Genomic DNA, 16,726 nt, shown 5'->3' with positions numbered 1-16,726 from the left:
TTCAACTTGTGTTAAAAACAAGTGTTGTCAAGAATCATCAGCCTTAACTCTTCCCAAAGCAGGCTTATTAGTGCTCTCATTGGTAAATTCCAGATATTTTTAGCTCTCTGCTGYTGCACTTTGTTTGCCTTCGATGTAACAAAGATTTAGGTTGTTTGAATATGCCTTAGAGGCAGGCAGAGCAGAGCTTAGTGTTGGAAAGATTTCTTCTGCTGCATAAAAATGAATGGCTTGAGGGAAGAACAGCAGCACTGAGGTCACATTTGACAGAAGCAACTCAGACAGACTCTGCATTTCAAGGAAACTTCAGTTTGTCTATTTTAATAGTTGGTATAACTTTTCTTTGCACTGGATGAATATTTTAAAGATGTCTAYAGAGTCACCTGTTCTTTTACAGGAAATTTTTATAGTTTCCCTGACACCAGAGAGCAGCGTTTTGTGCTTAACAAGTAGCCTTCACAATTTACCTCTCTCAGATACAGCCCAATGTGAGTTATAATCCCATATTGGAAATATCCCTGCATTTCCATGGAAACAAACTACTGTGCCAAAATATGGGCTTAGTTCTTCAATGAAGACTTATGAACAAGGAAGAAATAGTTGCATTGGCTTCAGGTTCAAACATTATTTGCTAGCGTCTAGAAATAAGGAGGAAATTACCTAAGAGGCATAGTAGTCATTAATACAATATATCCAAGGCATTTTTCAAGAGTATCAGTGTCCAAACAGATCCAGCTTCTTATTTTTCTCTGTATTAACTGAAGAGAGTGAGCCTCCAAGGCTACACATTTGTTTAACAGTGTGCACCTGGGCTCAGATGCTGCACAAGTGCCCGTGCTGGCAAGAAGCCACATACAGAAGTTAAAATAAGGCATTCACAAAGCAATGGCACACATGTGATCTCAGAGTTAAAGCCTTCTGTACTCTCAGCTTTGGTTCCTCCTACAGAGTGAGCTGTTTGAGTCATCACAAGGGTATTTGCACCTTAATAGTACTCTGTTGTGGTATTAAGATTACTAGATAAGGGGGTCGATTAGATTGAAAAATGCCTCCCTATTTTCATCCTCTGGCAAGACATGAAATACTAACAGCCTTGGTATACCAACAGCCTGCTGACCCAGCTTGGTGTTATCATCATGTTTTTAAGAGCAAGAAAACAGAATATAGCAGCTTTTGAAACTTTCCTTACACTGTGAAGATTCGTTCTTTCAGCAGCTTCTGTTTATCACTCTGATTCTTCAAGAATCCCCAGACAGCAGATTAGCAGTTTGTCAGTCCGTGATTTACTGGGACAAAGCAAGCAACACATGCTTTCTCCMCTCCTCATTCCCAATGCCAGCATGTGAGATCCCACAGCTCCAGACCTCATCTGCTCATTACACAGCTTTAAATGGTCAGGCTCTGAAGAGCAGCAACACAAAGAGAGCAAGGACAATAACCACTGCACTGGTATTTGAAATGACATSCAGCTCAAAGCATACTCGGAACAACTTGGCTTCTCCATGTGCCTCTAGCTTTGAAACACCCATGGCTAAACCAGCCTCTGAAATCTGCAAAATCTGCACCTGTCAAACTGGCAATGTGCAAATGTGAAAAGGCAGACAGCAGATGTGCGACAGTCAGGGCATCTCCCGGTCCTGGCCAGGAGAGTTGGAAGGTTTCTCCTGCACATCTACCGATTCCTTTCTCCAGCACATCTACCGATTCCTTTCTCCAGACACCACACTATTTCTGTATGAAACAAAGAACTGCATTACCCAGCAAATTGGGAAAGAAGCAAAACTGCTTAGAATCTCCCTGAAAGAACCTCAAAGCCTRTAGTCCTTACATCATGATGAAACTAAAGGCAAACCTTTACCCTAACAGGACAGCCTCATTAGAACATTTGTATTGGACTTCAGTACCAATAACCAGATAATAACAGCAGCTGAACTGACATTCAGATATGTTGTAGTTGTTTACATTACAATCTCAGTTTTTTTAACCATTCTGTTCAATCTTTCATGCATAAAACTCCCACATTTATAATTTGTTTTTCATTTGTGCAACCCACAAACTTTTTCATACAAGGTACAAATTCATTAGTCCCATTTCTCAGTTGTGCAGACTGAAAAACAGGAACCTGACAGAACTCAGTTACAGTAAAAATAGTGGATTGAAGAACCAGTTCTCAATTCTGCTGTCACCTGTTCTCCCAGATCACACGCAGCAACAATCCAATTCTACCCTCTGGCTGAGTGTACCTTTTACAGAGTCAACAGGTAAAGAAAAACATTTCAAAAATAAGATGAGAGTGCGAAAAGCTTTCCTCTTCCAAATTGCAAGGATGGCTTTGACAAACACCCACTGAGGAAGGGGCAGAACCTGTCTATGCATGTTGCACTTTGGATTAAGTTGGGAAAGACTAAAGCTATTTCTCCCATGTCTTTTCCCATGTGAGAAGGGAAATGCTACAAGCTGAAAGCATAAGCAATTTTGCAATAAAATCTTTTCAGTGCACCAAACCTTGGCATTAAATTGGCAATGTTTCCAGGACACAAGCTATATTCCAATCAGATTATGTTGCATTAATCACATTTGCACACAATAAAATCAGTACTTTTCAAGCCTCATTTCCCTTGCACTTTTATTGAAACAGTTTTCAGCAGCCAATGATAATTTTATTATCAATTTCTRGAGAACACAGAAGCAGCAATGAATAAAGCACAGGAAAAGCACTCCAAATGAAASCATCCTGTCTACTAATATTACCTCTTATCTACTTCAGAATAGAAGATAAAACTTTCAACAAGGCTGTAACTTTTGGAGAAGAAGAGTAGTCACAGACGAATCTTTTCAAGCACAATTTGTTTTATAATTCTTACTATCCCTCTCCATCTGCCAATGGCCCAGTGTGAAATTACAGCCAGTTTGGGAACCCCACTGCTTTAGCTCTGCTCTGGTTCTATCCATCACCTCATTGTGCAGCCTGTCCCATTTAGGAGCTGGTAATGCCAAGGCCTCCTGCATTATTTGGATCCAGATCTAATAATTAAGTGTAGCTCACGATGAGAAGAAAGCAGCCAAATAAAATGCTGTGTGAAACCAGTCTCTGCTGCATTTCCAATGGGTGTCACCAACTCCTCATGGCTCAGGTGAGTGTAGCAGTGAAGATCTTTATTTTACTTTCTGCACTTAGCAGYAAACACAAAACAGAGAAGGCTGTGAATCTTTTGGATTGCATGTAACATTTTATTTTACCAAAGCAAGGGCAGTTTTGACAGTACTAGTGAAAAAAGGAAGGCAGACCAGAATTGTTAGTGACTGTTGGTCTTCTGGCTGGATGAATAATCAGACATGAATCATTTGGATAATACATGAAACTACTATTTACCAAACAGAAAAAAAAATAACTACAAAAATAGCCTTCCATCTCTCTAATTTAAACAGTTCAGAAATWCTTAGTTTTGCCCTGACAGTAAATTCAGCCCTGGGTGTAATGCCGTGGCTTTCCAAGGAGCAAGGGCACCGCAGGGAGCTGGCAGGGCCTCGCTCCCAGGCTGGCAGGCAGAAAGGTCAGAGGCAGGGAATGAAGGGCTGCATAACATCACAGAAACTTGCCTTAACCTCCACCAACAGCAAGGGCTGAAATAGCTGATGACTCTTGCTTATGTCAAACGCTGCAAGATTTTAAGTGGCAACTAYTTAACTAAGCATACAAACCAGAGTCAAAGCCTGCTGCTCTTCCTGCTCCTTCCACTTGCCTCCCCAGAACACCCAGCTTAAAAAAACATCATTTTGTGTACTAAATGTGATTCCCAAAGAGACTGAATAGGAAGGAGACAGCCAGTTTCATACCTAACACAGATTTCTGAGTCTCTACTATTACTGCCTCCAGCACATGAACCTAGTGAGATTTGGGAGTTTCCATACATGTAAGASATCTTATTCACCCCATGAGGATACAACAACAATCCTTTATGGGAAAACAAGAAATCTAAAACCTGTGAGAGTTATTTCAATTTGCTTTCATTTTATTTTCCCAGCAGTCAAAATTAATTCTAGCTGTAATTACAGTGATTACAAATTCAGCTATGTAAGGTCCATCATTTCTCAGAAGAAAAAGCTAAAACCTTCAGGCTCTTCAACACAAAAAGACTTTGTTTGCCCAACCCAGCCATTAACGGTATTTCTCAACCCWATGCAAGAAAAGAGACAAGCACAATCAGGGAACACAGGAGTCATTTACAAAAATTGGAAGTTTAACCTAATTTTGACTTTGAAAGCGAACAAAAACACTGCAGCAATGCTGTATCAGACAACTTTGAATTCTTTTAAATTCTGARTTAAGTGGTTCCTTAATTTAATAACTCCGAGAAATACTACTCTATAAAATAACACATGAAGTTGTACTTTATGTGCAGTGTAAGATGATGATACTAAAACAGCTCTCAGCTGGCAAGCTGACATTCTCAGACATGCTGGTAGTAGAACACGATCACTGCAGCATGTGCATGGTAGCTGTTACTACAGACTTCAAAATGGAAATGCCACATCCCTACCAAAATTAGATTATTCTAGACAGAAAAGATGGTTGTTGTAAGTAGGTCTGTGTCCTTAAATTCATAAGGTACAAGAATAACACTATCTCAAGCTTCTAGAGTTCAAAATACATCAAATGATTCTGACTTCTGTGGTACTGAACCACCTCCTAAGGAAGGCTTTTGGTGCTACCAGTGGTCATTGATTTGGAAAGAAGAGAGACAAGAGACAGGAGCACATCTTTACAAGACAAGTAATTCAACATGTTCCAAAATAATCACTTATGTGATKTCAAATGTATGACTCTCATCAGTTTATTTCTGATGTGAAAGTTCACAACAGAAGGGGAGATTTTGGCAGGGTCAGTGACTCTGCCTGTCTTCAGTTGTTGAGTACAAAGATTGGGATATTTTAAAAAAACTTCACAGAAAAGTGGCCTAGCAACGTCTGAAGGTTTTCTGCATTTCTACGTAATGCAGAAAATTAGATGAAGAGCTAATGACACTGGAGACACTTCTGTTCTTTTCCTTGGCCTATTTACGTGTTTTGAACAGTCTCCAAAAGGCTTCTGCTCAGCATGCACCATCTGGTATGCAGATACCATTTCCAGATGTTAAATTGCATATAAACTGGCTTTTTACACTGTTTTTTTTTCTTTTTTTTTTAATCAAGACAAGTAGCATGTCCATGTGAGAGACTGGGTGAGGGATAATGTGCCCAGTCAGAAAACACAACAGTGTCTAATCAATGCACTACCTACAGCATACRGCTGTAATACTTCACTTGTCCCACTTCTTCATTACTGTTTCCAATTAATTTAATATAATTGTAATCATATTCTAACACTGCACTCTTTAAAGCCCCTGCAGTGAATAAGTATTTTTTTCTCCTATGAAAGCTATATATAGCAAATAATGTTCAGATAATAAAAGCCCACATGGAGAGGAAAGGATGACTCTGAGACATAAGAAAATGAACAGGTCATTTCATATGTTAATTTCCAGCTTAAGTGTTAAAAAGGGAAATAGTACTTACCAGTCACAATGTTTTTCATCTGCAAAAGGCTTTCCAACCTAATTACATTCTCACAACTCCTAGTAAAATTATCTGCACCTGTTATCTCTGTTGTACCATGGARAAAATCACTGGACAGCAGCTTACCCCAGAGGGGTCAAGATTTCCAGTTTTCTGCTCAGACCACATCCCATTTTTTTTTCTGCCTCCCACCCYTGTCACTCAATTCCCCTGAATGCACTAACTTTGCCTGCTTAACTGGAGCACTGTGACCTTCCAGCCTTGGAAGCCCCAGGTTTTTATGTCCCTGGTACTGCTTTATGATGCTTGAAACATTCACATTTTTTCCTTTTATCAAACCAAGCATCGTTTTGTGGATAACAATACATCTGTTCTGTGTTTACAGGAACAAGCAACATTTGAGTAAAATGAACAGTCACATAAGTGAGGACAGTGCTAAAGCTCTCCTTCTGTCAGGATGAAAATTAGCAACACGCTTTATGCTCCACACCAGCCCCACTGGGATCACCTGGGTCYTTGGGAAGTGCTGCTGCTTCCTTTGCAAAAGGCACAGAAATTGTTTTTCTGTTACTGAACTGAAACCCATAACTTTTTCTTTTTTTTTTTTTTTTTTTTTTTTTTTTTTTTTAAGCATTCATTCTTGAACAGCTGTTTTTCATGCACTCCTTAAAAGCACTGCCACAAGACTGTCACAGCTGGGAAACACAAACAGAAAGCACGTGCCTGCAGTCATACTCAGCACAGATTAACAACAATATACTTCACGACTTAAAAGGTGAGAAGAACTTTAAACAGATGTATAAATAAGGTATTGAACAACTAAACCTTTTATCTGTAACTACTTCCTCATGGATAAAAGAACACAAGGAAGTGATCTAAATACAAACTTCARTTACCTGCCACAGTCTCCAAAACTGCTCCTTGCTGCTGAACCACGAGCCTATGGAAACCTTCCTGCCCTTCACTTAGCCTCTGACCCCAGTTCCTGACCCTCACACTGTCCCCAGCCACATCACTCATCTCTCATTCCTTCTCAGTACACAGTAACCAGATGACCACAGCTGACATACTGCATTAACCTATTATTAGGTGACCCTGACACTCTACTCTCACATTTTCTCAGTTCACACAGACAACAACTCTAAACTGAAATATTAATGGTGGTAGGAACTTTTTATCCATAACCTTGGAAGTGGTAATGAGAAAGAAGGCAGAATTGCATGACACAGCCTGTGTGATACTATAACCTAGGAAAGTGAAATGAGCTTTTTATCTCTTCCTTCCTCAAAACATATAGCATGCAAGTCTGACTATGAAGAAAATGGTAGCTTTATTTCCTCTCATCAAAACTCTCAGGGAACTTGCCTGTTGAGTATCTGAAAGATGGAGAAGTCATGCAAGCCATTTTATGAAACTAAAACTCTTACRCAACCTCCCAAAGCTTATCTGTCATAAAGAATGGGCAAAGCTTTCCAAATTAACTCGTTCAGATGACACAAGGCATTCCCCCTGCCGTGCCTCTTCTCAAAATGAGTCAAATGGGCCAACCCAGGAAGGGAAAGGAGGAAAACCTATTCAAAAATGACCCTCCCAGGACACAGGAGAACCTGCTGGCTAAAGTTATAGCCTGCTATATGCACCAAGGATAAAAGAAATGACCTTGTTATACAAGCATGCACAAGGGGCACTGTCAAAATAAATTGGAATATAAGGAAGCAATCAGACTTATTAAGYTTTAGTTTTCTTGACACCCATCATCACTTGAAACTGCACTACAGTAAAATGGCTTGTGGTCAAATACAGTTTGCAGATTACAAATYTAAGGGAAGCACCTAAAATGAAAGTGTAATGAATACTGAGAGATACATTTACTAATAGAAGAAGCACCTGTTAACTGGACTAGCCCCATCAGCATTTTTCTGGTTTTTGCTCAGCAAGAAGCAACATTCCAAATTAAGTCAGTGGTCAAAAAATTTAAGGAGATACTCACCAGCAAGTGTATAGTCCATATCAAAACCAAAACACTTTATCTTTTCCATGGCTAAACTTCTGTTTACAAAGACCCTGAAAAGAGAGAAGAAATATCACCATAGGTACAAGCATTTTCAAAATACTCACATTTTAGAAGAAACACATTCTGCTGCTGTCAGGATGTCTGGCTATTATAAGTCGAAATCAGAAAATATACCTGAAAACAGACGCAAGTATCATTTTTTGTGAGTTCTCCTGAAGCAAAGCCATGACTTTGCAGAGTTATTCTAATTATTGGTATGCTGTCCAAAGACATACACGCATGCATGCACACACACACACGGCCTTGCATGTGACCTGCAAAAATTCCTAAGAATAGAAGTGCAAAACCTCCTGAAGCAGAATTCAAACCTCAAAGGATGAGGAAGCAGTGGATGCAAAGCAATATAATTCGCTTGATTAAAACAATTTATTACTAAAAGGTAACAAGGCAAATAAAATAATATTTTTGTGAATAAATTCACAGCACTTGACTCCTCTTTGGAACTGTATCTGGAAATTCAAAGTAAACTCAAACAGATCTATTTTCACATTTTCACCAATACCATTAAAAACACTTAATAAAGCTCTGAAAAAGAGCAACTGAGAAAAATTTTCATACACAAGATATGCCACTTCTATTGTGAAGAAAATTATTTTACTTATAACTGCTCTGAAACTTGCCAACTGCTATTTTGTAAATTCCACTTTTACCATTAATGCTTATTGCAAGGAGAATCTAGGCTGAATACTTCCAGGCCCTTTTAGATGAGAACATTTTAATACACGATATCCAATTTAGTTCAAGTAAATAACATGGTAAATAGGTCAGAGAATACAATAAAAGCTTTTCTTGCCTCCTGTTCTGACTACGACAGTAACTAAGCTGCTTATGTTTCCCCAGAACTTTAAAGCATAAAGGAGATCTGTAATTCAACAGGACTTCTCTCCACTGACTGTCTTATCTGAACGTTAAAAAGGAGAGTCAGGGCTCGTCTGTGGGAGGGAAGCTGAGCTCTTCAACACCCAATTCAGACAAAAATCCCATGCACCGCTCGAGCTGTGATGCCAAGACAAAATTCTCCCGTGCGARCAAAGTCCCAAAGCCTTCGCTTGCACTCCGATTTCAGCATGTGAAAATTCTCCAAATATTGAATAAGTGCGTGCATTTCCCTGAGCGCAGCAATGATCCCGTTAAGCTGCGGGACACGATGGACATGGCTCGGGCAGAGCCGGGCTCGGACGGCCGGCAAGGAGAGCCCGCTCCGGACACACATTCCGGGCGAGTGACCGGCACTGGCTGCCCGCTCCTCTGCCCCTGTCAATCCTCCCCAGCCCCGATTTTAACAGCAAACTGCTCAGCCCGGGCTGCTGTGCAGCCCTCTTACCTCATCTCTCACCGGCGGGCTCCTTGTTCAGCTCGCAGCAGGCTGATTCATCTACTTGTCTGAATCATATTACAGAATTCCTTTAAAGCTTCCCTGGTACCCATGCAATTTTGCTTGGATCTGATTTGACTTCAGAAGATCATTATGTCTGAACCAAGCCTTAAAATRCTGGATATCTTCTTGGATGGTGTTCTAGAGAACACATCTGTGGCTAATTTAACCMGTCACTGGATATTGTTGTTGTTCCACACAAATCCACTTGGAATACAGTTTCTCTGGCAATAGTATACTTTCCCTCTAACCTTGCACACTCTCTCTGGGAGTCACTGTTTCCTGGCAAAGTGCCCGCCTTTGACAATGGGGCTTGTCACTAAGGGGCCTTGGAGGTTACAGATGACGCTCTTTTCTGATAGATTTATGTATTACCTAAAGAAGACAAAGTGATGGGATGAACACTGGAAACTGGTAAAGAAATGTCTTTTGGAAATACGAGACGGGCTTGTAACTCACTAGAATTCTCTCCTGAAATAGCTGGCTTTTAAGTAGGTGGAGCAAATTATCCGAATCTGCAGTTTGAATCCATGTTTGTCTTTTTACATCGAGACAGCTCTGATTTACAAGAGACCAGCGTGAAGYGCTATTTAGTACTAAATACAGTCTGATACTCTGTATAATGCATATGATTACGTGCTGCTGCTGCTGCCAGGAAACATTATTTATTAGCTAATTCAAGCACATAATTTTTGATCTCATGTTTGTGCAGCTTGTTTCTAAATGCAGAGCTTTAAAAAGGAGTAACATACCTCCACGAGACACTAGCAAYACTTTTTGTCTAACCTGCAGGGTCCAATTCAGCTCTTACCTTTAGGCTTAATCCCAGCAGCAGAGTTTTCTGACTGTSTGAACAGCAGTAAGAAGGGAAATTTAAAGAAGCTCATAAAAACAGTACCCGATTGCAACATTTGGTAAGTTTCCCAAATGAAGACAAAAACCCCAAGTACTAAGACACAGCTGAATGCACTTATARAAAGGGTAATAGGACAGTGCCTGTGAAAGGCAGAAACAAGGGAGCTGTGACCCAAGAGATCTTTTCCAGTCCAGCCTGCCCGTGTTTAGACGATGACGACACCAAACTGACCAAAAACCATGGAAAGATCTGTRAACCTCTGACAGTTTGTCACCCCTTGCTTTTGTAGTGTTTACAAACTGAACCCAAAACCAGCATACCTTGCTACTGGAGATCTGGAAAACTTTCTGAACAACAAAACAAGTGCCACCCATTAGTATACTTTTGTTCGAAAATAAGTCTTTTGACTGAAACATGAAAATTACCATAGCAGCCCCTTTGGTAACAGCTGGTAAAGATGCCTCTTTCTCCATCAATTTGCACTTATTGCCTATGACTACAAACTGCACTGGCAGGGTCTAATAATGCCCCAGCCTGGCAGATTTCAAGGCATCGTACCAACTGATCTGATGTGGTAATTAATTCACCCACCAGTGCTGGAGTGAGACAGAGCAAATATTTAAAAAAAGCTAAAGAAGGCTATTACACAACATGTTCAGGACAGGAAATGAGAACACTTTAATCAATTTAAACTTGCATATGCCTTGGCAGATTAAAAGCAGACTAAGAGTGGCAAAAAAAAAATAAAAAAGGAACCAATTTTATTTCTCTCGTGAAGGCCCAGAGAGATGCAAGTTTATTTTGTAGACACTCAGGACCTCAACTTTAAATCATGATAAAGGAATCTCCCATGAATAGTRCTCCCCTAGACACAAGGGACTAAGTAACTACATAAAAATATTTACTCCCAGAAACTGACCAGCTTAATTCAGGGGCTTTACTCCAAGTAGTAAATACCTGCAGTGTCCTAGAAACTAAAATTAAAAGCTGAGATTAAATATCTGGGACAGTTTCTGAGAAGAGCCAGGTGCTTCTGAGAAGCTCCAGMCTTAGCCCATTTCAAAGCTGTTCTTAAATCCTAACTGAAGGTACACTCGGCCTAACTACAAAAGTACTGATCAAATCACAGAATCACAGAATGGTCTGGGTTGGGAGGCACCCTAAAGATCATCMCATTCCAACCCTCTGCCATGGGCAGGGACACCTTCCACCAGATCGGGCTGCTCCAAGCCCCATCCCACCTGACATTGTGTCTGTCAGCTACAAAATGGTAACATCCCCTCAGAATAATTGCCACAGAGAAATGACAAGAGTTGTTTCCAATGATTACAAAGCAAAGGCAACCAGAGGGCCCTAAGAACCTCAGCCACCTGAGGGGAAAGATCCTCTGGTCTTGAAAGCAAAGGATGAAATAACAAGTTTTATACAGCTCATCCAGATGAACAAAAACCAAAGAAGCTTCCAGATTACAAACAGTAGAGATAATGTCAGAATAAGAGGAAAACTAAAATGACCAAACATTTTTAGRCAAGGAAGTTTTAATCTAGAATAGTTTTTCCATTTGCCAAAATCAGAAGAAATCACRTTGACCCTTCCCCTGAATTTGGCTTTTTTACATTCAGAAGACAMTCACTTTAACTGGGAGCACTGGAGTTAAAATTTAAGCTGATCTAAAAATTCAACAGCACTGGGCAATAAGACAAAACAAACTGTAGSCACAGCATGAGAACACCCTCTGCATTCCTTGTGCTGAGAGGCAGAGGTGGGTATTGCCTAAACGCAGCTCCACACCTGTCTGCACCCGGAGCATCTCCTTAAATAGGACACTGCCTTTCTCTGGCCKTCATCCTTTCCTCCTGGTGAAAACCCAAGCTTTACATTTCTGCTGAGGAATATCCCTGTGAGTCTCCTGCGTTTTGGACTCCCTGTGCAGTGTGGCTGGAGYGACACAAGGTGTGGAGAATGTGGGGAAGGCAGCTGAGGGACCATTTTCCAGCTCCCTGAGTCAGCCCAGCTGGGAYTGGGGGAGCAGCACCTGGACTTGGGGTGTCTTAGCCTGGCATGGATTCTTTTGGTTTTTTTTTAAATGGGCTTGAGGAGCTGTTTCAGGGAAACTTTGAAGCATKTTTCCTTTCTAATGAGTTCTTCCTCAAAGACTAAACCTGTAGCTTRGCTACAGGAGAAGGCTCTCAATGATGACAGTATTTATTTTCTTTTTSAGCTCTACAGATTGTGCTGGGTAAGAGAAAAATGTGTTGTATTGCACGGAAGAAGGAACTGCTGAGCMTGCACAAGGGGAGTCACAGAGCCCTGACAGCCTCAACTCTGCAACTCATACTCTTTTGTATTTTTACTAGAGATCTGATCCTGGTTTTGTTACTGTTCTTGCCAATCAATTCTGAAGCGGAAACCTAAATCCAAACTCTTCTCAAGTGACACTGGAGATGAGCAAACGCAGAGAGGGAGAAATGTTTTTATTTTATATCTGCAAAATCTCTAAAGAATTCTGTRCCCTGAATGAAATTTGCATATACAATAGTCTTGTAGTTTGACCAACAAAATAAAAAAAAATGCACAGAACTTTAAAATTAAGGAAGAACTTGGCACATGGTTCACAATTCCTCATAGTGAGAAAATGAAAATTAACAATGTCAGGCAAGGTTTCTGGAACAGAGAACTTAATAATAATTTTCCAAATGTGTCTAGAAATACCTTGCAGCAATTAGCATTTTCCTGGGCAGTATGTTTGGAAAATGCAAATAAATACAAAGAAACTTGCAACAGTGCTGAGTGGAACAGCAAATACAGTGGGAGCTGGCTAAGTATGACCTACATGTGTGTTTAAAAAAGCCTGTGGTGGACAGTTGGGCTTGAGCCAAGCACAAAACAGGGACTAACTAGCCAGAAAGCTCAGATTCCCGCTTACTCAGAGTTTAGGAACTTTTGTTAATCTTTGCTTTATGGACAACTTCCATTTTTTAATAAGCTAGAAGAGTTAAAAAGAAATAAAGGGAACTAAATGGATTAGAATTTAATAGTCTCCCACGCCCAAGCTCCCCATGGCCTCTTTAAAAAGGCAAATAATGAAATAAACATCTCTCTACTGTTATGACAAGTTGACATTCTCAGCATGACCAGCTAGTCCCCAGATGTGCTCTGCTTGGGGACTTGTGTCACTACATGACTTTACAGTTCTGCTGTAGTTCCACCAGCAGCAGTGAACTCCCCCACTGACCCTATTTATCTGGCACAAAGCACGAGAGCAACCTAAAGAAGATACTGCCATATTACTGAAATATCTCATCTTTGGGTGCTGAATGTTTTGGTAGCTACCTTAGAGAACAAACAAACTGCTTTAAATTTTTAAAACCAATGTAATCCTTCTGCTAAGTCTTGCCTCTTCAGGCAGTTATTGACCATTCCACATATTCTTGTTTTATCGTACCATTTTGATCTTATTTTTTAATTCTAGATTTTCAGTGTCATATTTCATTCCTTCTTCAACCAAAGAGGAATATTCTGAATATTTGTAATCATATTTAGAGATAGTATTYGGGCTTGAGATAACTTTAGGGGATGAAACAGTATCAGACAGGGGAAACAAAAGAAGAGCATAAAAATTTCCTGGCCACTTCTAGTAACTTATCCAACACAATGCCCCACCATTTTACACGTCTAACTGCACAACTATAGTGACATAAAAATGGAAAATCCAGYAATGACTGGAACTTCAAAGAATGATGAGGCTGTATCCAGAAACACAACTATGAGCACTTCCCTCTGAAATTCAGCAGGAATCAGATGCAAAGAGATAGCCTTGGCCTTTTCTGTTTTCATTGTTTGGGTTTTCTTCCCAGGCAACAGCAAAGTGCCAACCCCACATATGGGTTCCATCCCAAAATAACACTCGTCTGCTCCCTGAAACTATTAAAGCTCAGGATCATGGAATATTAACAATGTAATTTCTTTATTATTAATTTGGCAAGTGTTGTGCTTTCTTATAAGCTCACCCATTCTGCAGACTGACACTGCCTCTCCCTCCTCCAACATCTCAAGCACTAGAACAAAGCAGAGAGAGCCACACGCTGCCCTGTGTCACACACATGCCACCACACGGGTCCCTGGAGGCTGCTCAGGCACAGAGGACAGACCACGGCCAGCAGAGCCTCCAGAGCTACCCAGTACAYGGAAACACCACACACTGCCTGTCCAAATGTGTCTGATGAAAAGAGCACTTTCAGACTGCTAAAGATTTTTTTCCTAACTTGCCACCTCAATGAACTGATCATTTTGAAGAGACTTTAAATATAGCCACGCAAACAGATGAACAGTTTTATGCCTCACAGCCTTGTTTATGCAACATTTCCACCTATTTGCAATCACTGATGATCCACTAACAATAAAGTGAAGAAACAAGATTAGCAGTGAATAGCCCAGAGTCTACAAATTTGAACAAGCTCAAGTACATCTTTAATCCATTAAATCAAAACAACCAACTGATAATCCTTTTGCTTTGTCATTCTTAGACTATATACCATTTTTTAAATCCAGAATCTCAGTGTATACGAACAGCTAAAATAACTTATACCACTACCCTAAGGTGCTCTGAAAGCAAACTGAAGCACAAAACTATGAAGCAATTTACTCAGTACTCTATCAACAGTCAGCAGGAGGATCAGGATTAGGAATCATGATGCCACATGCCCTGCACTAGCCAGTGAACAAGAGAGCAAGAAAAAAAACCCAACCAAAACAACAGAAACCCCAAGTTCAGGATGACAAGTCTCAAATTAATGTGAGGCAAAATGGTAGAAGCATCCCAAAGTCGGTATGTTCAACAAAAAGACCATTTCAGCCTTACTGCTCTGTTAAGCCAAAACCACAGATAAATAAATACAAGTGCAAATACCTGTTTCCTGGATCTTGGTAACTGTCAGTAACAAGAGTGGATGGAACACCAACTTTTTCCATTATTTGCTTTAACTAGATGTGGTTGCTATTTAAACCCTGAAGAGCTATGTAAGATAATCCAGAGGGTGCCTAGAAGTGCTCACTCCAAGTTAAAAAATAGACACTAGGGCAATTTGGTGGCTCAGAGTCAACCTAGTTCTTGGCTAATTACAATCACATTAAATGACAGTACTCCTCCAGAACAAATGATCTAGTGATTATCCCCTACCCGGAAAAGTCAACAAGCAGCACACGAGGGAGGTGGCCTCACAACCACACACGCCAAGGAAAGGCCTCCCAAGAACTGCACATCCATTTTATTTCCGAATTAAAATGTGTGTTGCCAATAGCCCAGTGATGCAGTATCCTCTTACCACTGACCTCTGTTAGAGAATGAGTAACATGTAGCTTGTATATTAATTCATCTCCAGAGCTCACCTCCGACAGGCACCAGCACTGTTGTGTAATGAGGTCTGACAGCAACACCAAGCTCACCAAAAGATTTCATTAAAGTTGTCAGAAACACCCGAAGACAAAACCCCATCACTTCTCCTCCCCAACAGATTTTTCTGATTCTATAGCTATACAAATTTGATTCCGAACATTCCTGCCCATGGCATTCAGATATGATTACAATATAGCCATCATACTCTGAGTCGGTATGCACTACACCAGTTAAACCAGTCTCAACTGGGACTTTTGCCAACAATTATTATATGTTGAACATTCATCCACTAATTATGATACAATAAGCAGTGCAACACCTGGAAAAACACATTCCAAGCAAGAATGACCACAGCAAATTACAACTATTAGAATGGCATCTTCAGAGGTAATTTTTTCAAAGCTTTTTAAAAGTTTCATGGCCACCACAGCATTTACATATATATTTTTAAGGTAAGCTATTTTCCTTTTGGAAACTTTCCCCCATATTTTGCCTGCTTCAACATTTACAATTCAAGCACAGCAAATCTGGTATACTTCATGAGAACAAGAATGCTAAATTGTTTGGTCTAGGTACCTCCACTGGTATTTAAGTCAGCATGAGGCAAACAAACAGTGAAACAAGTTTTTTTAAATTTCACGCTTCAGAAGACTAAGCATTACTAGCAGCATTTTGAAAATCCCAATGAATGAGTTTGAGCTCAACTAGCTTTTCAATATAGGTAAAAAACTTAGTCCCATTTATGCTCATCTGCAGATGTGGCGCAGCTGTCAAGCCCCTCCAGCCTTTCAGATTGGGCCCATGAAATAACTTKGACCAGCTTTAAGGTAAAAAAAAAAGTCACAGGTTTAAATTCAATATTCTTATTGGCTTCCTTTCTAAGTCACTTTAGATTCATATTTTCAAGGATTTTTTTCCTTTAGCTGCTGGAGTACGAAAAAAAAGAAAAAAAAGACTGAAAAAAAAGCAAAGAGAAGAAAAATAAGAAAGTGAAAGAAAATAATCTTGACAATGACACCTTGTCTTTTCATAACACCTTCRGTGCTTCGGCAATATCCAAGAGTCAGAGCATACCTGGACTTCAGTGAAACAAATTTACATCCTACAACATATGGCTGTGACCAGCACCTGTATTTTGCATCTGAAGCATTAATAAAATACTAAAAAATACAATATCAAACACCAAGGGGAAATAACTTCAGTCATACTCTATCATGTTAAGTTTGTACTTTTTAAAGTAACATCACATCTGTTAACACTAAGACCATGAAAAGTACCARAAATAGAAATCTGACAACACTGCTTCTGGAATGAGGTTGTTTCAGATTCTCACAATACTGGATTATCAAAATAACTCCCATGAAACTGGTATACCAAAGCCATTAATAGCACAGATTTATACTACAGTCTTGGCATCAGGTTCTCTCATTCTCTCCCCTTCCCGCCCTCCCTCTCTCTCTTTGAAAGAGG

At 40.0% G+C, this 16,726-nt stretch overlaps 1 protein-coding gene across 2 annotated transcripts in view; it reads right to left on the bottom strand.

The window, feature by feature from the left end:
- NT5C2 (5'-nucleotidase, cytosolic II) overlaps nucleotides 1-16,726 on the bottom strand; it is a 51,438-nt gene that overhangs the window by 22,160 nt on the left and 12,552 nt on the right. The window contains exons 1-2 of one of the 2 annotated variants that reach the window (XM_057379623.1): nucleotides 14,771-14,919; nucleotides 7,547-7,620 (exon numbers count right to left, since the gene is read on the bottom strand). In XM_057379623.1, coding sequence (XP_057235606.1) covers nucleotides 7,547-7,620; nucleotides 14,771-14,832 — 136 coding nt within the window. In that variant the 5' untranslated portion in view covers nucleotides 14,833-14,919. Of the gene's footprint in view, nucleotides 1-7,546; nucleotides 7,621-14,770; nucleotides 14,920-16,726 lie in introns of those variants that run through there. The other variant, XM_057379631.1, reaches the window with a different exon arrangement.

This window comes from Malurus melanocephalus, unplaced genomic scaffold (genome assembly GCF_030028575.1).
Source record: "Malurus melanocephalus ecotype Western Australia unplaced genomic scaffold, MMel_1.1 scaffold_12, whole genome shotgun sequence".
NCBI lineage: Eukaryota > Metazoa > Chordata > Aves > Passeriformes > Maluridae > Malurus > Malurus melanocephalus.
The sequence above is the reverse complement of the archived record's forward strand: the minus strand, read 5'-3'. Positions and strand labels throughout refer to the sequence as shown.